Raw genomic sequence first — 22,434 nt, 5'->3', positions numbered from 1 at the left:
CAACTCTAATTAAAGAGTGTGCTATGTTAAAATAATAAGCCATCAGTGTTCATGCAGATTTAATAACTCAGCAGGGATCTCTAATACTGAAAGGTAGCTCATTAGAGTTTTGGGTTACACACTTACAAAATAAAACTCTTTAAGACTGAAAACACTGGGTAAGATCATCTGGGCTGTATTGTTATCACTATAAAAGAGAAATAACTTATTCCCCATTTACAGCAATACCATGTATTAAAAAGTATTTATCGGTGGATCTATAAATATTTATTTCCATAAATAATTATTTCAATCGATCACCTTTGCCTATGTGCTTGCAAACACATCAGTTATTTTGTAACACATGTTAAATTGCGAGAATTCTGTGTTTTAACTTTCCTTATTTACACATCCTACAAATTAATAAAACGGATCTTATAATGGGCTAGGCAGGGAGAACAATGTGCCCGCATCAAATATTAATAATTGATGATCACCATATCTACATTTCTTTAGTAGTAGAAAATTGGTGCGCTAGTTGAAATTGGAATTTAAGAGGAAGCCTAAGGCGAAAAGCAAGAGGGGTGCGGGTAGGTCTCAGATTTCAGCTTCTGGGCCCCTTTAATGGGGAGCGGTGTGGGCAGTGAGAAAGGGGAGGAGGGAGAGGGATTTTGGGAGATTTCTTTGTCTCTTCTGGATACCAGAGTGGGATTGGAGAGGTCACATGGGCGGCATAAAATCCTCAGGAGGGCTCTTTTGTTATTAGGAAAACAGGAGTAAGGTTGGCGGGTTCGGAACATTTTGGTACGCGGGGTCTTTGGGCGCCAGGCATATTGCCAGAAGACGTGAGTCGTGTTGAGTCAGTCTGAAAGGTAAGACACGTCACACTACTCTCTTTGATATTTTCCTCGCATTTGCGTCTGTCTGGATGTGTCAGTTGGGCAATGTCAGCTTCCCGTAGAAAACGGTAAACTCTTGAGAGGAGTTGAGTTTCAGGCGGAATAAAGCACCCGTGGCGAAAGGGAAAGGGGAAAAAAATAAATGAAAACATGATCTAGTTTGAAGAGAAGATAAAAACGGTGAGTAAACGTAGCCGCGAACGGGGACGATAAACGCCGAGCATCCCCTGTCTAATCTGTCAGGATGCAGCCTCAGTTGTTTATTAAATTGTCGAGTTTGCAGCCCTTTCACAGTGGCAACTTAGTTTTAGGTTTAATGGTCTAAGCGTAGTGAAATACTGTTTAGCACGTGTAAGCCTGTTTACCCAAAAAAACCAACGGCCACTTTGAAAACAATGTAAAATAATGCGAGTAGCGCGCGCGTGCTCACGGGGCGGCGTGGGTATTTGTGGTGTTAGCTGGCGTGTGTTTGCTGTTCAAGCTGCCCCTCAGTACTCACTTCAGGTTACGGTCGGTCACAAGTAAGGAGCCCCGTTAACTCCGGATATTCGTTTTCTTTTGAATCCTCAGGCTTTTACGCGCCTTCTTCACACGTGGACGGATTGATCGGTCTGTCTCTGTCGTTACATGGACGCACCAGTTTGAATGGTGGTTTTGTTCACTTACGGCTCTAATTTAATAACACTCGCTGTCAGTTTAAATAGTGTGTAATTTTTTGTCATAAATGCCCAAGTATACTGTTACACAAAAGCGGAAGTATCTGTGTACCGTTCCCCTTTTTGCTCAAGTCGTATTGCCTCAGTTAGATAGATAGATAGATAGATACTTTATTAATCCCGATGGGAAATTCAGTTAGCTTAGCATTGTAACTTTTCATATTGGAGTCAAACTCCCTTCTTTGATACGTCTGGCTTTTCATACAACAGCGAGCACATGGAACTTCGTATTAATGTTGTTTTAACTCTGTTACAACGTGTTTTGCATGGCATCCGTAACGCAGGCACTTCTCATTTGTAGTGAGTTGGACATTCTTCCAGGATTTGTGAGGGTTTTCATCCCATCCCAAAGAGGTGTATTTTAGTAAAACGTGCTCTAAATTTGTCGATTTTGGATGACTGAGTGTATTTGGAAATGGATTGGCACCCCATCCTGATATACTTTTTATTTTGTTTGTCAAGTTTTTCTTCCGCCAACGTTTCTGGACCTCCCCGAGTTGGAATAATCGGGTTCATAAAACGTATGTTCTCAATTATACGATTACTGAATGAAGGAACCTAACCCTGCAGCAGCATGTGAAAGGCTGAAACGAACCCTGGACATGAAGCTTGCTCATATTACAACTGTTACTTGACAATTTACATGTTTATCTTTGATCCTACAGGCTCACAGAGAGAAATGCAAACTTCTCACAGTCTGCCTGATAATAAATCGCTCAAGGCCCTCTAGCTGCAAGGCAGCCATTTAACACTGTATTTAATGTGTGCGTTTGTGTGTATACATACTATGAAAACAGAAATTATCGTATTTAAATGATCTAGAAAGGTATATAGGGGTGTGTGTATATGTATGTTATGCTTAATCCTAGTCATGCCATTTACTGGGGTTGATTTTAAACCCTTGTATGTTAGAGGTGAATTACCACAACGCATTCCAAACTCTCTTAAAGGCTCGGTAGCCAACACTTGTATGAAATGCAGTCAATTCGAAAAGAAATGACGACAGAACATGAAATGCAGGAGACAGAAATTGTGACTGTGGGGGCTTCTTTATTAATGTAAAGGAATTCTTTTCAATATTGAGTTTTGCTTTCTCAAATCCACTTTATATCTTCACATTTTTACAGGTGAGATTTCAAGGACATTATAAACTTGATAGCCTGATCACTGTTGTGTTGGGGTGATGTTACAACACATAGGTATATCTTATTTATAAAAAAAAAAAAAAAAAAAGGTTCTGGAATTGCACATAGGAGTTTGAAACAAGTTGCTTTTCTCTGCTTGAGTCACCTTGTTCTTCATTTCCAAATTTTTAATACCATCTTAAAATCCTTCATGGTTTTTATTTAAAGGAAATTATTCTTTTCCTTCAGTCTTGCCATAACTTGAAAAACATTGTCTTCAACCGTATCTTATTTCTCAACTAGAGCGTAATTTTTTTTTTTTCTTCCCTCCGACTCGCATTGTTGAATTACGCCTTTGTTAAGGGTATTGGCAGCATAATTCTTCTGTAATGTTCATAGAATTCATTGCATTGCAAAAGAGAATTTAGTGATGTTGGTGGTAACTTCAGAATAGGCAAATGTATACTCTTTGGCTGTTTTTATATATTAAAAAAAAAGAGGGCATGTTTCTAATATTTCAGTTTTCCTTTCACAACTGTCAAGAAGGTTTGATTCTTCTACATCTAAATAATGTGTTGGTAGAAAGCATCAGAATTCATGTTTATGAAGTTTTAAACGTAAATGAAAATAGTTTGGCTCGTACACAGTGTAGTTCAAATGTTTAATACTCAATGCTGTATATGGTGCTGTCTTCCTTAAATAATGCTGCAAATTATAAACCTTTGAGTTAAAGTTTATAATCAGTCTTTTGTATTTGTCTAGAACTTCAATACATTGCACCATGAACTTTGCTTTGTGATATTTACTCAAGGAGGTGCTTTTAACAGTAGATTTCAGTTAGACTTCCAAACTTTTTTTTTTGGCTATTAAATATTTCAGTATACCTTCAAACACTCATTACTAAATTGAGGATGCATTACTCTCTATTTAGTGTTAGGATTAGCAATCATTTTAGAGCCAAACTCAAGCTAGTTGTGCAACAAAGAATTCAACTTTTTTTATTAGCAATCTAATTTAGTGAAAATCAGGGGATTTTGAGACTAATTCTTAAATAGAATTAGTTTTTTTTTTTTTTTTTTTTTTTTAAATTCCTGAGGCTTAGTTTATTTTATTTTATTTTTTTTGGAAAAGCAAACGATTTGGACTTACTGTTTAGGGATGGATTAGCAGGCAATACAAAAGCTTTTCTTGGGAAGCTAATTACTACCTCATGACTTCTTTAGGATTGTATTATTCATGTTTGACTTAATCTGAAGTCTTAGTATTTGATCTATGAATAGTCATGTTTACAAAAGTGGTTTGGTTATCCAATGCTTCTGTTTCTTTATAATAAAATCAATGTTGCCTATTCTAGTATTATGTTCTGACTTTTCATTGTGTATATTTTAAGTGTACTGTAGTTTAAAATAAGTATTTTAAAGTTTTTGCAAACAGACATTAAATAATTTTGTTTGTACACTGTATTTATGTATAGCAGGCTCACACTAACTCATGAAAGGCCTTCAGAATGTTATTTCAATAAATGAACCTCATGCTTTAATTACACTACTTTTTGTAATGGTGCACCATTTTGTAATTTTACAAAATGTTAGCCCATGTTTATTTGTGAAACTTACAGCCAGAGCTTCAGTGTTTGTTTCTTTCTTTTTGATCACACACATGTACTTGAAGCAGAATTTCTGAACATATTTAGTGCCCTAAAAGTATAATTTTTTGGATTTGATTCTGTCTCGCTTAACCTGAAATAGATAGAATGAAATTTGTCCCCAAGAGGAAATTTGGCTTTTTACATAAACTCTTTAAATAGGTAGAGAAGTACGTTGATAAATACATATACATGCATACTTTGGTCTGAACACACACAGGAATTACTATAAAACAAGAAAATTAAAAAAATAAAGAAGTTCTGACACAGAATCACAGTGAGGCACCACAAAGTTGGTCAGCATTAGCCTTAAGAACTTGAGGACTGACTCCAGCTTGTTATTTCTTTGAGTGGAACAGGTCACGAACTAATAGAAATTTGTCATTATTTGTTCCAAAATCACATGATTGAAGTCGCCACATACTATATATCTGCAGGGTCTGAGTGTGTCATCATTAAAGTGTTGGTGGCAGTATTAATCATTTCTGTTGCTAGGTTCCCTATTTGTGGAGAGAGAAATATAAACGTTAAGGATGATGCAATTTATCTCTCTGGGCAAATGTGAATTCTGATAGCAAGAATTTTAATGACTGAATTGCAAACTGTAGTTTTAACTGTAATGCTCCGTTTTACATAATTGCGCATTCACATAAATCACCTGTCCCCCTTCTGCCTTTTTTTCTAACCTGCGCTGGGTCTCTGTCTGCTTTTATAAGATGAAATCCATGCAGCATTAAAACAGTGTCCGATATATCAGGTTGAAGCCAGCTCTCTGTAAAGCACAAAGTACCACTATACTTGTATGCTCAATGGTCTGCTAAGCACAGATAGATCATCCATTTTATTGACAGTTATCAATCATTGCCCATTACAATAGATGGTAAACCAGTTCTAAAACCTTTACGCTTGGCTTTTACTCTTGCGCCTGCACATCTCTCTCTCCATCTGTGGACAAACAGCTCCTGTGGTAAAGTGTAACTCGGCAGCTTATTGGCCTGTGAGTGCAGTCCAAGTAGCAGATTACAGGAGTATTTAATATATCCTGCTTTCATTTTCTCAATGTCTCTTGCTATTTCAGGTGTTTCAGACATAAGGCAGCCTTCAGGTGCTTTTCATGACTCCATCGCAGTTCGCAGCCTGTTTGAAGTAGTCTTGATAAGCTGACACCTGGGTTTGCGGGCATTGCAGTTTATTGGTAAATTTTAAGATACATTTATCCAATTTCTAGTTGCAACTATATGTGACAAGCCTGAAACCAGATCAGTTCTAATTTTAACTGAAACTAATAAGTAAGATCAGAAAGAAAGAAAAACAGTGGGAGAAAGAAGGTGCTTCTGTAAAAAGGCTGTTGCTCACACAGCACCCTGATGTAGATCCCTGACTGTAATGCTAAGACCTTCTCATTAAAGCAAATGGAAAATAGCTTTCATTATTCTGATTTTTACCTTTTATTACAATACTTTAAAATCCTGGCTTTAAAGAGCCAACACGCTGTGTCCTACAATTAGTCTCCTTCTTACATGGCTGCCAGTTTGAAACATAATTCGTAAAAATGAAGTGAAATTAACATTTTCAGGCCACCCATTTTAAAATATTAATTTATTTAAATATTGTTGCATCTGTAAAGAAGAAAAAATTGTAGATTGCGCAGACTCTGTCTTGATACTGACATTAACTATATCCTGCTACTGCCAATCGGACCCCTCCAAAATAATAAAACAAGCCCACCTTCAACCTGCTTGCCTCTTGCTTGCTGTTTTACTTAGCTTGTTATTTTCACCCTGTCACAGTCTTCCTAACTGACCTGTATTCTTCGTGATCATTGTTAGGACAACAAACCATAAAAGCAGGCACGAAAAGGGAGCTTAAACCCTTGCTAGCCATATGTGCAGGCACTGCGATCTGCTACATTATTATTTATTTACTTGTGGTGCAACTGAGCAAATTACTAAATTCATATGACAATGTTTCATGGGTCTTGTAGCACTGAGCTGTGTGCTGCAGATGTACTGTGACATGTATTTAAATAACAGTTGCCCAAGTACTGCAGGTGTTTTTTTATTTCTGCTGGTGTTTATTATAGTAATGACCACACAGCAAGAAGTTTTTTTTTTTTTTTTTAAAAAGTACATGTATAACACCCAGAACTGCTAACCTAAGTTTAACCCAAGTTTAAATTTTCATATATATTCCCTTTTTTTGGCTAATTTGACAGCAGTACAAGTCCACATTTTGTATTGATAAATTTGATACAACTACTTGAGTGTTTCGGGGATTTGACAAATCAGTTTTGATTTAGAATCTTTTCCTAGTTCTCTGTCTGATTTAACCCCCCCCCCCCCATTATTTTGTCATAGAAAATTTGTGTTTTTAATTGAAATATTTTTATACTGGTTTAAAATGTCTATGCAACATCAGTCTAAACGTAAAAATAAGTACCTTATAACTTCCAGCGACGTTTTTGATTTCAGAAAACATCTTAATTTTTGAGAACTACAAAAGAAATGCAGGAAGTAATAATTTTGTCAAAGGTCCCATTTTTTTCCCCTGAGTAAAGGATACATTCTTGTTTACTTGTTTCCTCACAGCAATTTAGGGGCGGAGTGGTGGCTCTGAGGCTAAGGATCTGTGCTGGTATCCCGAAGGTTGCCAGTTCGAATCCCTGTCACTGCCAAAAGAGATCCTACTCTGCTGGGCCCTTGAGCAAGACCCTTAACCAGTAATTTCTCCAGGGGCGCTGTACAATGACTGACCCTGCGTTCTGACCCCAAAGGGTATGCAAAAACTAACAAATTCGTAATACAAGATATTGTATAAGGCGAAATAAAGAACAAAAAAAAAAAAAAAAAAAAAGATGGGACCAAATGGGTCAGACAGTAGCCTAAGTCAGAGAGACAGACAGTTGTCCTATCCTGGGAGCCTGGAGAACAAGACCTAACTATCTAGAAACATGCATTTAAGCTATACTGAATGAAAGAGGCAGGAGTCCTAAGAATAAAGGTAGTGTCAAAAGGCAGAATGGCAAAGATAAGTTCAGGAACAAGCAAAAAGGTCAAAATACCAGAGAGAGGTCAATGTGTAAAGAGAGCAAACAAAGAAGTCCTTATACTGTCTAGATTAATTTTCTTGTAACTAAACTCCAAAAGATGTTTTTGCTTTCTATATGAATCCAAAACATAAGTGAAGTTCTTGCCATGCCTTTTTTAAAATATGGAGTGCTAAACAAACTCAAAACATTATATTACAACATTACATGCCCAATCATAAGAGAAGCAACTAATGTCATCGGCATTAAACAACGTGGAAAGTTTCATGCAAAACTAGCACAAAATACAAGTGACCACAAGTAAAAGAAACAAAAAGACAGCACTTTATTGACATCACTGTCATGACTATAGTAGTTCGTGGAGTACATACCTGTATACATTCAATAAATTCACAAAAAGTGCAAAATTAAGATCTCTGATTATAACCATATGGTTCAGCAATGAAGCTAGGTTGTATCCTTATAAACTTAGTTGGACATATCGTTGGTATGAAACCAAAGCTTGTCAAATCCTGATCTTGCCCAAAGTGCCTGAATCTTTCCCAAAACAGCAGCAGCAGTTTTAACAAAATTAGATCATGGAAACAGTCTTGTAGGCGAGAGGTTGCCATGAAGGTAGGGGAGCACTGAGGCAAAAGCAAAGTGTTTTTTTTTTTTTTTTCCTTTTAATGTCTTAATCTCACAAATTGTGTTCTCCTAAAAATGACATGAATACCTTATTTTAAATTACATGGTTAATTCTCATGATGTGGGTCAAAACTGGTGAACATTCTAGACTTGAATGTATTTGGTATATTTTAAATCATGATATTTAAAGATTCTTCACTGAACTCAACTTATGGTAAATACATCATTGTTGTAAAAAATAGTTTCAACCTGAAAGACTGAACTTAAGAACATGAGGCATTTTACTCTGTTTTGATTAACAGTTCAGTGTTCTTGGTGCGTGTGACATCAGTTGATTTGTGCAGGTGAACAAGAAATAACATAAGGCACCAATTGTTTTCTTTTTCCTCTTCCCTTTACAGTTGTAGCAAAAATGTAATATAGAAGACCTGAGAGAGAAATATATTTTTTTAAATTATTGATCATTGTCTTTGATTGTGTGTCAAGTCAACAGCTAACTAATATGCAGGCTACTTATGAAGCCATTTGTTAGCTGAGGTAGTAAATGAGCATTGCTGACACTGAAAAGGTGCTTTTAAATGGTGAATTAATTTTTTTTTTTAAGCTATTATGTAGTAGGAAAATACAATTTGCAGTTTCTTTTCATTGTGATTAATTAGTATGGAAAACATTTTTCTGCTTACTATTTTATGCTAGTACTGTTATTTATGAATTGCGGCAAGCAAAGTCTCGGATTTTAAAGTGAAATGGAATGGAATCGGAAGAAAAAGTATACATTAAAGGTACAGGAGAAGAGTTCAAAATCTGTTCTTAGTACAACCGTGTATCTACAAGGTAAAGAACAGTAATAAAGAGAGAACCTTCAGCCCTAAATGCATTGGGTTGAATGTTTAAGAAGCAAAATGCTGTCCATTTTGCTAATGACCATACAGTACAAACTAATCATTCAAAATGCTTTTGCCAGAACTCTTTAAAATGTATTTGAAGCCACCAAATTGGGATTGTCAAGAATAAGCCTACATCTAGGAACTGACACACGACAAAGCAGTGTTGTGACAGCAATACGGATTTTGGTGTCAAAATTCCTATTGATCATGGCAAGCAAGAATGAGTCCCCTCCCAGTTTGTTGAAATTTAGATCTTGATTATACATGTTTGGTGCCATAGTGCTGATTGACACAAGATCTGCATTTTGAGGGTCCTAAAAAAATGCTTGGAAAGGAATTTTACAAGTAACACAACATTGTATTGCCAGTGTTTGATAACCTTGTCACATTTGAAAAGCTTTAATATGTGTACAGTGTTTATGCAATTGAGACATACATTTGATAAACCTTTCTGTAATGGTTATATTTATTACAATATTTAAGCTTAGGGTTGCTCTGATAGGGTTTTTTTTTTCTGTTCTTATTATTCCCTTTAAAAACTTCTTACATGAAGCTCCTGCATAACCAGATGCATAGAAGACTTGCGTTCTATATAAATGTGTTAACTTTGATATTTTTGATTATAGACTCACGGGTGTTACTTGTTCAATTTTGACAACGTAATTCTGTAGGCATATTGTTCAGTAACCATAAGAATACTAAGGTAAACACAATTCTCTTAAAATACATTTTATAATAAAGAAAATAATTATCAATAATACATATGACATAAAACAGTGTTTCTCAGAATAACAAGCTGTTCTATTGTTGCATTTCTCCTGTAATGTACTGTATTTACTGAACCAAAGTTTTATTTAAAAAAAGGTAGGTTTCACCATTTGTCTACACAAATATATATTATCACACATTGATTCAATTAATTGATATTTGCAGTTAAAAACTGCTTAAATGTAAAAATACATGCACTTACAGTTTTGAATCCTTTTTAATAATGTACTTTAGCTGTTGTTGCTGTTAATGTACATTTACACGGGGTTTTTTTTTATTAAGTGTAGCAACTTGACATTTCTAATTCTTGAGGTGTAATTATAAGTGGATTACCATTTTACTGTAATTGTACTATTTTCTTACTAAAGCTACTTCTGTGTGAAACACACAAGCAAATAAACACATTTCAACCCCATAATCTGAAAATCTATCCGATGTTCATACAGTCTTTTAGGGAAGATGTTAGGCTAACACACTTAACAGGTTATCAGGTAAACTAGACAAAGTAGAGTCTGCTTTATTAAAGGACAAAATAAAAAGAACAGAATTCAATAAATTAGCTTTTCTTATTCTGTGCAAATAGACAAATGGTAACGACTCATTCATTTGTTTTAGTTTGTTACACCATCTAAAGTAACAGTTTACTATAATATAAAGGCTAATCTGGTCTCTCTCTCTCTCTCTCTCTCTCTCTCTCTCTCTCTCTCTCTCTCTCTCTCTCTCTCTCTCTCTCTCTCTCTCTCTCTCTCTCTCTCTCTCTCTCTCTCTCTCTCTCTCTCTCTCTCTCTCTCTCTCTCTCTCTCTCTCTCTCTCTCTCTCTCTCTCTCTCTCTCTCTCTCTCTCTCTCTCTCTCTCTCTCTCTCTCTCTCTCTCTCTCTCTCTCTCTCTCTGGCAATGTCTACTCTGGTTTCAGGAAGTTTTCTGCAAAAAAAGACGTGCTGGCTGAAATACTTAATACGTACCTTGCATAAAGGAGCAGTAAAAACAAATTACTGTAAAGCTTACAAAACCATATGCTGAAAAATCTGTTTTATGATCTGCCAACTTGGGCAGAGTGGTGGCTTTGAGGCTAGGGATCTGCACTGGTAATCAATCAGAAGGCTGCTGGTTCAAATCCCGTAAACTCCAAAGTGACTTCGTTGGGCCCTTGAGCAAGGCCCTTAACCTGCAGCTGCTCTGTCCTGGCATTCACCCCTGTATGTAGGCCCTCCAACTGGCAGGGAAACACCTGGGGGTTGGTGGCAGAATTGGCACTCCATCCACCATAAACCTCACACTGTTTCATTCCATCTGAACTAGTGTGGTGCCAAGGTGTCATCCATTGCATGGCTACCCTTGGGTCCTAATTTGGGATCCTGTGGTGGGTGTGGCAACGTGCTGTATTGGCGCATGTTCCGTGCCAACTTAGCGATCATTGATCTAGTCCAGGGATATTCAGTTACAAATTCAGTTGGGCTAGATTTTCAGACTAAGAAATTTAGCTGGGCCAGTCACTTTCAGGGACCGGTAAGCAGCAGGTGGTAATGAATTTTAAACCAACATGTATGTATTGAAAAACGATGCTTATTCATTGTTTCCCTTTTAAATGTGGTCACATCCGACAAAGGCACTTCAAAAGTGCATAAAAAGTAATAAAAATTATATAAATGAACATAATCTGAGGTAGAAGCAATATCTTTTTTCACTTTTGAAATATATAAAAAAAAAAAAAAAAAAATTTTGGTTATATCTGACCTAGGTACATCCCAAAAGTGCATAAAAACAAAATAATGCACCGTATTACCTATAAAATTTGTTTTCCTTTTGAATTAAAGTAAATATTTTGGTCGTATCATCCAGTCGCATCACAAAGTGCATTTAACAGAATACAGTGGAACCTCGGTTCACGACCATAATTCGTTCCAAACCTGTGGTCGTGAACCGAAGCAATTTCCCCCATAGGATTGTATGTAAATACAATTAATCCGTTCCAGACCGTACGATCTGTATGTAAATAAATATTTTTTTAAAGATTTTTAAGCACAAATATAGTTAATTACACCATAGAATGCACAGTGTAATAGTAAACTAATGTAAAAACATTGAATAACACTGACACAAACACCCAGGCTCACTGCTCAGCTGCCCGCGCGCGCGCTCTCTCTCTCTCTCTCTCTCTCTCTCTCTCTCTCTCTCTCTCTCTCTCTCTCTCTCTCTCTCTCTCTCTCTCTGTGTAACATTGCAGCAGTTCGCGCTATAGCCTTACAACCGGATCGCTGTATAAACACTTTTTTTGAAATGAGTTTTAAGCACAGTGGGGAAAAAAAGGAACATTTGAACAAATCCGAACTTTTTTTAAAAAACAACCACAAGCAACCAAGAAAGTAATATTGCAGCAGTTTGCGCTATAGCCTTGCAACCCGATCGCTGTATAAACACTTTTTTTAATGAGTTTTAAGCACAGGGGGAAAAAAGGAACATTTGAAAAATCTGTAATTTTAATAAACCACCAAGAAAAGTAACATTGCAACAATGCACGCTACGAACCGATCGCTGGAAACAGAAGTGAAAACAAAATCAAGCCCAGTGCATTCTTCAACTGCCTTCCTACCTTAATGCGTCCAGCTCTCTCTCTCGAGTTGCCTGTGTGTGTGCGTCCAGCTCTCTCTCTCGCGCTGCCTCTGTGTGTCTGTGTGTCTCTCTTGCCGTGCTGCCTCTGTGAGTGTGAGTGTGTGTGTGTGTGTCACGCGCTCTCTCTCTCGCTCGCTCTCTGCACAGGGAGAGACTGAACATGTACAAACTGAAAGGGAAACTGGCTTGTTCGTATACCGAGTGTGTGGTCGTGAGCCGAGGCAAAAGTTTGGTGAACTTTTTGGTCGTAAACAGAGTTGTACGTGTACTGAGACGTTCGTGAACCGAGGTTCCACTGTATAGAACTATCCGCTATCAAACATGAATACGATGTCTACTGCGCACTGAGGAAACCGGTTTATTTTAAGTTCCCACATATGTGACTCGTGGTGCCTTTTTTGTAAACAAAGTGGCGATACACATAGGTTACATTTGAATCAGATTTGAGGTCCTGTGAAAATATATAGAGCTAGAGAGTCCTAATGCTGCTTTGTTTATTTGGTGAAAAAAATGCTACATTTTAAAATTTGAAATTTAAAAATTGTCAAGTATAATAGTTTACATTTATTTAGCGCTTTACTCACTACTCGGTGCTTTGTGAACTCCATGCTGGGAGAACCCAGGAAGCAAGCCCATAATCTCCTTATTGCAAGGCAGGGTGCTACTATCACACCACCTAAGTACAGTGCATTCGGAAAGTATTCACAGCGCATCACTTTTTCCACATTTTGTTACATTACAGCCTTATTCCAAAATGGATTAAATTAAATTAATTTTTTTCCTTAGAATTCTACACACAACACCCCATAATGACAACATGAAAAAAGTTTAGTTGAGATTTTTGCAAATTTATTAAAAATAAAAAAACTGAGAAATCACATGTACATAAGTATTCACAACCTTTGCTCAATACTTTGTCGATGCAACAATGGCAGCAATTACAGCCTCAAGTCTTTTTGAATATGATGCCACAAGCTTGGCACACCTATCCTTGGCCAGTTTCGCCCATTCCTCTTTGCAGCACCTCTCAAGCAACATCAGGTTGGATGGGAAGCGTCGGTGCACAGCCATTTTAAGATCTCTCCAGAGATGTTCAATCGGATTCAAGTCTGGGCTCTGGCTGGGCCACTCAAGGACATTCACAGAGTTGTCCTGAAGCCACTCCTTTGATATCTTGGCTGTGTGCTTAGGGTCGTTGTCCTGCTGAAAGATGAACCGTCGCCCCAGTCTGAGGTCAAGAGCGCTCTGGAGCAGGTTTTCATCCAGGATGTCTGTGTACATTGCTGCAGTCATCTTTCCATTTATCCTGACTAGTCTCTCAGTCCCTGCCGCTGAAAAACATCCCCACAGCATGAGGCTGCCACCACCATGCTTCACTGTAGGTATTGGCCTGGTGATGAGCGGTGCCTGGTTTCCTCCAAACGTGACGCCTGGCATTCACACCAAAGAGTTCGATCTTTGTCTCATCAGACCAGAGATTTTTTTTTTCTCATGGTCTGAGAGTCCTTCAGGTGCCTTTTGGCAAACTCCAGGCGGGCTGCCATGTGCCTTTTACTAAGGAGTGGCTTCCGTCTGGCCACTCTACCATACAGGCCTGATTGGTGGATTGCTGCAGAGATGGTTGTCCTTCTGGAAGGTTCTCCTCTCTCCACAGAGGACCTCTGGAGCTCTGACAGAGTGACCATCGGGTTCTTGGTCACCTTCCTGACTAAGGCCCTTCTCCCCCGTTCGCTCAGTTTAGATGGCCGGCCAGCTCTAGGAAGAGTCCTGGTGGTTTAGAACTTCTTCCACTTACGGATGATGGAGGCCACTGTGCTCATTGGGACCTTCAAAGCAGCAGAAATTTTTCTGTAACCTTCCCCAGATTTGTGCCTCGAGACAATCCTGTCTTGGAGGTCTACAGACAATTCCTTTGACTTCATGCTCAGTTTGTGCTCTGACATGAACTGTCACCTGTGAGACCTTATATAGACAGGTGTGTGCCTTTCCAAATCATGTCCAATCAACTGAATTTACCACAGGTGGACTCCAATTAAGCTGCAGAAATGTCTCGAGGATGATCAGGGGAAACAGGATGCACCTGAGCTCAATTTTGAGCTTCATGGCAAAGGCTGTGAATACTTAATTACATGTGATTTCTCAATTTTTTTATTTTTAATAAATTTGCAAAAACCTCAAGTAAACTTTTTTCAGGTTGTCATTATGGGGTGTTGTGTGTAGTATTCTGAGGAAAAAAATGAATTTAATCCATTTTGGAATAAGGCTGTAACATAACAAAATGTGGTAAAAGTGATGCACTGTGAATACTTTCCGGATGCACTGTATGTGTACTGTACTGCATAATAATGTGCTTGATAGTTTAAAATTCCAAATACAGAATTTCTGAAATTGAAGAATCTGTGCTTGTTGGGAACGAGGTTCTCATTGGACTAACAGATTCAGTTGTGAAAACCCACGTTTACATTCACTTGATTAAACTGGAATACACCTATGACTCCTCAGTTGATTTTTTGAATCCTTTAATACATAGTCAATACCGTGACCAGCTGTTTCGGCAGTGGTGCCCAGTACAAGGTACCAGCATGTACCGTCACAAAAAACAAAATTGCATATTGTCATGCTTGGGTCACAGAATTACACAGAAACACAGGAGATTGTAGAGACAGGAACTTTATTCAAACACTTCAAACAAACCTGTCTCTTTCAGAAGTAAAATGATCTCGATATGCAGTTAGTTCTCGTTTAAAAGAAAAGGCAAACCTCATAGAGAGCACAACGGGCTGCTGTTTGAATAAGACAGATCTAGTATTTTCTAATGAAACTGCTGATTTTTAGATCAGCAGCCCATTGATTAAAGCATCACTACTTAAGGGTGTTTTGTTGGGTTTATGTTTTATTTTAGAAGCTGTTTTACTTCTAAAGATGTTGGGAGTCTGAAGACTGCATACTGTATTTTCAAGTTGGTTGATGCATTGCTCTGTTAGACCTCTGTATAAAAGAGCATGATTAGATTATAACCAATGATTAGGATTCCAGGTTGTAAGAATGAATGTCTACATGTAAATTTCTCTGCATGTGTTTGTAGAACTTATAGGTGAAGCTCCTAAATCTGATGTGCTATATGACTACTTATGTGGTATTTTTTTTATATTTTTGTTTCCCTTCTGTTTTAGCACCTGATGCTATAGCAAAACAATGAGCTGGAGCTTCTTAACCCGCTTATTGGAAGAAATTCATAACCATTCCACTTTTGTGGGGAAGCTATGGCTAACCATACTTATTGTTTTTCGCATTGTATTGACAGCCGTTGGAGGAGAGTCTATCTACTATGATGAACAGAGCAAGTTTGTTTGTAACACGCATCAACCTGGTTGCGAGAATGTCTGTTATGATGCCTTTGCACCCCTTTCTCATGTGCGTTTTTGGGTATTCCAAATAATTATGGTATCCACACCATCAATCATGTACCTTGGCTTTGCAATGCACAAAATTGCCAGAACAGGAGATGTAGAACAGAGCAAAGTCAAGAAGCGGATGCCAGTGATCCAGCGAGGAGCAAGTAGAGATTATGAGGAAGCAGAGGACAATGATGAAGAAGATCCAATGATATTTGAAGAAATTGAGCCTGAAAAAGATGATAAAACTTCAAAAGCAACTGAAAAAAAGCATGATGGGCGTCGCAGGATAAAGCAAGATGGGCTAATGAAAATTTATGTCCTACAGCTTTTGTCTCGTTCAGTATTTGAGGTGGCTTTCCTTTTTGGCCAATATATATTGTATGGATTTGAAGTACCTCCATCTTATATCTGTAGCCGCAGCCCCTGTCCTCATATTATTGATTGCTTTGTCTCAAGGCCAACAGAGAAAACTATATTTCTTCTTATTATGTATGTTGTGAGTGGACTTTGTCTACTGATGGATATCTGTGAAATGATTCACCTAGGAATCGGTGGCATTCGTGATGCACTTCATAGCAAATCTAGAAGACCTCCACCTGGGACTAATATGCGATCATCTGTGTCTAGACAGCTACCATCTGCACCTCCAGGTTACCACACAACTCTCAAAAAGATGCCCAAGGCTAAATTATCAGGTGGACGCAAGTCCGAGTTTGCTGATAATCTTGGGGATTCTGGTCGTGAATCATTTGCGGATGAAACTGCTTCAAGAGAGCTGGACAGGTTACGCAAACACCTAAAAATGGCCCAGGAACACTTGGATATGGCTTTCCAGCTGGAAATTAGCAGTCCATCTCGTAGCAGCAGTCCAGAGTCAAATGGTACTGCAGTAGAACAGAATCGTTTAAACTTTGCTCAGGAGAAAGAGGGAGCATCTTGTGAAAAAGGTGGGTGTGAATCAATGAAATATGGTATTCTGGTAAGGTTTTTACTTCAATTTTCATGATTTTGTTGTATTTGTTAAAATTGTTACCCCTACTTTACATTCTGTCTCACCAGTAGAATACAGCCAATTTAATCAATCTAGAACATGAAACAGGATTATAGTGACACAATTTCTGATTTGAAGCTCAGAAAGATCTGATAATTGGGGAACAATATGCTTTGAGGTACCTTTTTTATAGAAGTTTTGAGTCTACATTGCAGTGTAAGATAGTATTCACTTTGTTTTTATGTGGTAAATCATAATGTGGTTAATGCAGTAGAATTAAAAGGAAAAATTGATGCGTCTTTGAGCATTAAAGTGTCAGAACAGGTGAACCCATTACTACAAAACAGGTGAACCCATTACTACTTATTACTTCAGTTAACTTTGATGGCTGCAGAGCAGCCTGCTTCAAATCATCCCATTGATTTTCAATATCATCCAAGTCAGGATTGTGACGGCCATTCCAGAACATTGTACTTCTCCCTCTGCATGAATGCCTTTGTAGATTTCGAACTGTGTTTTGGGTCATTACCTTGTTGGAATATCCAACCCCTGCGTAACTTCAACTTTGTGACTGATGCTTGAACATTATCCTGAAGAATTTGTTGATATTGGGTTGAATTCATCCGACCCTCGACTTTAACAAGGGCCCCAGTCTCTGAACTAGCCACACAGCCCCACAGCATGATGGAACCTCCCACCAAATTTGACAGTAGGTAGCAGGTGTTTTTCTTGGAATGCGCTGTTCTTCTTCTTCCGCCATGCAAAGTGCTTTTTGTTATGACCAAATAACTCAATTTTTGTCTCCTCAGTCCAAAGCACGTTGTTCCAAAATTAATCTGGCTTGTCTAAATGAGCATTTGCATACAACAAGCGACTCTGTTTGTGGTGTGAGCGCAGAAAGGGCTTCTTTCTCATCACCCTGCCATACAGATGTTCTTTGTGCAAATTGCGCGCAGAATTGTAGAACGATGTTCAGATACACCATCTGCAGCAACGTGTTCTTGCAGGTCTTTGGAAGTGATCTGTGGGTTGTCTGTAACCATTCTCACAATCCTGCGCATATGCCGCTCCTGTATTTTTCTTGGTCTGTCAGACCTGAGTTTAACACCAACTGTGCCTGTGGCTTTCCATTTCCTGATTACGTTCCTTACAGTCGAAACTGACACTTTAAACCTCCTGAGAGAGCTTTTTGTAGCCTTCCCCTAAACCATGATACTGAACAATCTTTGTTTTCAGATCTTTTGAGAGTTGCTTTGAGGATCCCATGCTGTCACTCTTCAGAGGAGAGTCAAAGGGAAGCACAATTTGCAAATGACCACCTTAAATACCTTTTCTCGTGATTGGACACACCTACAGTATGAAGTTCAAGGCTTAATGAGCTAATCCAACCAATTTGGTGTTGCAAGTAATCTGTATTGAGCAGTTACATGCATTCAAATCAGCAAAATTACCAGGGGACCCACATTTTTGCACAGCCAGTTTTTCACATTTGATTTAATTTCATACAACTAAATACTGCTTCACTAAAAATCTTTGTTCAGAAAACACTCCACTACTCCAATGTTCCTAGGAAATGAAAGGCATATCACTGTTATCCTTTTGTTGAAAGTAGAGCAAATTATTATGCAGGCTGAGAGGGTTTCCCAAACTTTCATATAACTGTATTTGATAGGATTAGTTAAGATTACATAAGGTATTAATTTCCTGTAATAAAACCAGATGATTGTAACCCAACATGAAAAGTGAAATGCACAGTACTGATAGGGGAACAATTTTGTAGCCCTCAAGTTATTTTACTTTCAACATGAGAATCATTTGAATTGTATTCTTGATTTATCACTTTACCAATATATTGAAATACAATGCTTCTATAATATTTTGAAGTTAATTCATAAAATTTCTATATGAGAAAGAAGGTGAGAGTAATATTGGTTTTGTAGCTCTCATTTAATAAGTGTATCTGTCCAGTTTGGTAACTTTACATGATCTCCTTGTTCCCTTAAATCTGAATCTGTCAAAAGTAGCTTTGCATTTGGATTGTTCATTTTAATATTTATTTTAAAGCATGATGGTATTGGTGCACTATTTGTTTAAACTGGAAAAGAAGAGTTAAATTCACAGTAGTGACATGTGTTTTATTACTTTTTAGGAATCAGAGCATAATTCTTCTTGGGCAATAGAATACTTGCATGACCATCGTCAAGGAAGCAGAACTTTTAAGTCGCTGGAAACATTATGTTTAAACTTTTTAAAGAGAATAATGTGCATATTTTTTAACCAGAATATTAAGTGAAATGCTGCTTGTATTTCTGGAGTAAAACCTCAAATGTGCACAAGAAGTAAAATGTTTGGCAGCACCATCTTGAAGATCTGAGGTGAAGTCAAAGTTTGAAGTGGCCTGCACACTGAAGGGTCTGTCATGGACCATGCAACTTGGACTGAATGCTTTCTGAGCCATCTGTGCAAAGATTTGTCCAGAGTTTAACAGGAAAGTTCTGACTGTTTCAACTCAGGGTTGCCTGAAGTGCTGTTCAATTTATATATTCCTTAGTTTAAGGCACTGTGTTTCTGTTTACATTTTTTTTCTCCATTCCAAAAAATGTGGTTGTCATGCCTAAGATAAAAGCAACTGTTAATCTAGGTTACATTTTTGTATATATTTGTACAATTTTCTGCCTTAAAATGTATTTGAAAAGGGGAGATTTGCAATCTAAAATGACACCTGGGCTTTACTAGACAAGAGAAACCACCTGAAATGGCTAGTTTTCTATCCTTGGATCAATATGCTTAGAGCCTAATATTGTGTAGGCTTGTAAAATGGTACAATAATGTAGCTATATGAGTTTTGAATTGATAAGATCACAAACCATCTTAAGTAGCTCATATAAACTGGACATTGAAGTTTACCAAAATAAAAATGGAATGAATGGATTTACTTGAGGTAAAAATATTTGTAGTTCATATGCACCTCTTTTTGTGTATTTTTGTTTGTTTTATGCTTATACACTTACTAGGTAATTACAGAGGTGTTCAAGTGAGGTATTATCTGTGCAAGGATGTCCTTTGAATATGAGTTCAATAACACCCTACTCCCCAATAAATTCAAGTCAAGAAATTGAAGTTGTTACTTGAGAAACATAAGCTTTTTTTTTTTTTTTTTTTGCTGTACCTCTGAAATATAAAAGGTCAGCACAAATGTTATTGTGCCTTGTTGAATATTTCAAAACTGGAAAATGCTTGAACAATTTCATAGGTTTCATTCTTAGCATTTGTTCTTTTGTGTGTGTGTTGTTGAGCTTTTTTATTTTTTACTACTTGAAGTCTTCCATCTTACTGGGGGTGGGGGTTGTAGTAGTATGATCACTTTACATTTACAATGGTGTATTTTTGTAACTTCATAAAAGATATAAGCTGGAAAAGCTGTTCTTTGAGCTTTCTATATTTTGTATGTTTTGTATTAAGAAATGTTAATCGTATGTTGACACATTTTGACAAGAACACAGTTTTGTGCATGTGGATGGAATCCATTTAGTTGATGCGGAAAGCATTTTTACACTGAGAATATGCAGTTCATAGTAGCTGTAAAAGCAATACCAACACACCATTGGTACATGAATGAAGTTAGGTAGCTAATAATGCTAAATAATATATTTGTGTGAACTGCAGATGTAGGAGAAGCCAGGTTAAACGGATTATAATCAGTTCTGCCATTGGATTCTCTCACTTCTCCAGTGTGTAATGAAGACTTACACAAACAGCTACTGCTGCTTGCACTTTTGTCTTAAGTTCCTCCTGCCTGCAGTTAAATTGCTCCCTGTACCTCTAACATAACTGGGGGAGAATGTGTCAACATTTAATAGGAATTTGAACTCTTGTCTGATTTTAGAAGTGAGCTGCTGAACTGTAAGAGCAGGATCTTTGAAAACTGTTTCAAGCAATGTTATACCTATCAGAAAAGAAAGGAATAAAGTTAAAAGTTCAAGATAAACCTTTAATGTGAAAAGGTTAGAATAAAAGTCTGGGCAGTGGAACCACCTTCTCCTCCATTCTTTATGGAATGTGAAGAGGGTTATTTACAGTAAATATTGATGGATGACTATGAATTTCATTTCTGTCAACAGTACAGAATTCGTTTTGAATGTTTGTGGCCTGACTGTGAACATTCTGTATGGTGGTCTTTTTTTTTTTTTTAATATGCTGAAACAATCAAGTTCAAATTTCAAAAGGTTGTATGGTACTCTACAAGTTGTCTGAAAATAGTGATTTCCACATTTAAGTTTTTGTTTATAGTGTATTCTTGCTAATATTTTTGTACTTAGAAATATTTTCAAGATAGCATTCCAATAGATTAGATTTATACAGTAGTTTTTATATTACTGGATTTTTGTAGTCAATTAAACTTTGTTTTCATAACTATTCTATATTGTCTATTTGATTATTTAGCTTGATGTTGGCATAGATTCAACAAGGTGCTGTAAACATTCCTCTGGGTTTTTGGTCCATATAGACATGATAGCATCACACTGTTGCTGATTGTTGACTGCACAGCCATGATGCAAATCTTCCGTTGCACCACATCCTAAAGGTGCTGTATTGGATTGAGATCTGGTGAATGTGGAGGCCAATTTGAATGCAGTGAACTCCTTGTCATGTTCAAGAAACCAGTGTGCGATGATCTGAGCTTTGTGATGTGTTGCATGATCCTGCTGGAAGTAGCTATGAGAAGATGGGTACGCTGTGGTCATATAGGGATGGACCTGTTCAGCAACAATACTCAGGTAGGCTGTGGCATTTAAATGATATACTTTGAGCCCTTAGCACCAACAGAGTTCCAAGAAAATATCCCTCCCATCACCACCACCAGCCAGAACCGTTCATATAAGGCAGGATGAATCCATGCTTTCATGTTGTTGCCAGTTTTTGACACTACTATCTAAATGTTGCGGCAGAAATAGAGACTCCTCAGACTAAGCAACATTTTTTCCAATCTTCTATTGTCCAATTTTGGTGAGCCTGCGTGAATTGTAACCTCCGTTGACAGGAGTGGTACCCAACATGGTCACCTGCTGCTGTAGCCCATCTGCATCAAGGAGCAACGTGTTGTGTGTTCAGAGATGCTCTTCTGCATACCTTGGTTATAATGGGTGGTTTGAGTTACTGTTCTATAAGCTCAAACCAGTCTGGCTTTTCTCCTCTGGAATCAGCAAAGCAATTTCGCCCAGAGAACTGATGCGCACTGGATACTTTCCCCTTTTTTTTTGGACCATTCTCTGTAAATCCTCTAGATGGAGATAGTTGTGAAAATTCCAGCAGATCAGCAGTTTCTGAAATACTCAGACCAGCCCGTCTGGTCACCAACAACCATGCCACATGAAAAATCACTTGAATTACCTTCCTTCCCCATTCTGATGCTCGGTTTGAACAGCAGCAGGTCATTTTGACAATGCCTGCAGGCCTAAACTCCATTGATTTGCTGATGAGATAGTTGTGTTAACAAGCAGTTGAACAGTACCTAATAAAGTGACCAGTGTATGTGTAAAATACATATATATTCCAAGTACTTGATGTCTCACTAAACCTAACCTGTATAGCGGTTTTATTTTTTTCTGTTTTGAATGCTAATGTTTAAACTTAAATATTTTGTCACTTTTTTCATCACTTAGCTATTGTCACTTTGACACTGATTTACTGTAAAATGTTTGTTTTCTAGTTTTTAGCTGTAAGAGTAAAGCAAAACAATTTCA

General features: G+C 37.5%; 1 protein-coding gene across 2 annotated transcripts; it reads left to right on the top strand.

Annotated features, from left to right (window-relative positions):
• Positions 1 to 611: 611 nt before the first annotated feature.
• Positions 612 to 21,103, top strand: LOC114656141 (gap junction gamma-1 protein-like). 2 transcript variants are annotated; one of them, XM_028807565.2, is made up of 4 exons: positions 612 to 851; positions 5,442 to 5,558; positions 15,475 to 16,646; positions 18,840 to 21,103. In XM_028807565.2, exons 3-4 carry the CDS (start codon positions 15,497 to 15,499, stop codon positions 18,851 to 18,853), a joined length of 1,164 nt encoding a protein of 387 aa, XP_028663398.1. In that variant the 5' UTR covers positions 612 to 851; positions 5,442 to 5,558; positions 15,475 to 15,496; the 3' UTR covers positions 18,854 to 21,103. The 2 variants fall into 2 exon arrangements, with proteins under 2 accessions (XP_028663398.1, XP_028663400.1); XM_028807567.2 differs by lacking the exon at positions 5,442 to 5,558.
• Positions 21,104 to 22,434: the final 1,331 nt, after the last annotated feature.

Source organism: Erpetoichthys calabaricus, chromosome 8 (genome assembly GCF_900747795.2).
Source record: "Erpetoichthys calabaricus chromosome 8, fErpCal1.3, whole genome shotgun sequence".
Classification (NCBI taxonomy): domain Eukaryota; kingdom Metazoa; phylum Chordata; class Cladistia; order Polypteriformes; family Polypteridae; genus Erpetoichthys; species Erpetoichthys calabaricus.
This window is presented reverse-complemented; position numbering and strand designations above follow the sequence as displayed.

Excerpts from the sequence above, each read along its gene's own strand:
- LOC114656141 (XM_028807567.2), top strand. The coding sequence starts at position 15,497 with ATGAGCTGGAGCTTCTTAACCCGCTTATTGGAAGAAATTCATAACCAT.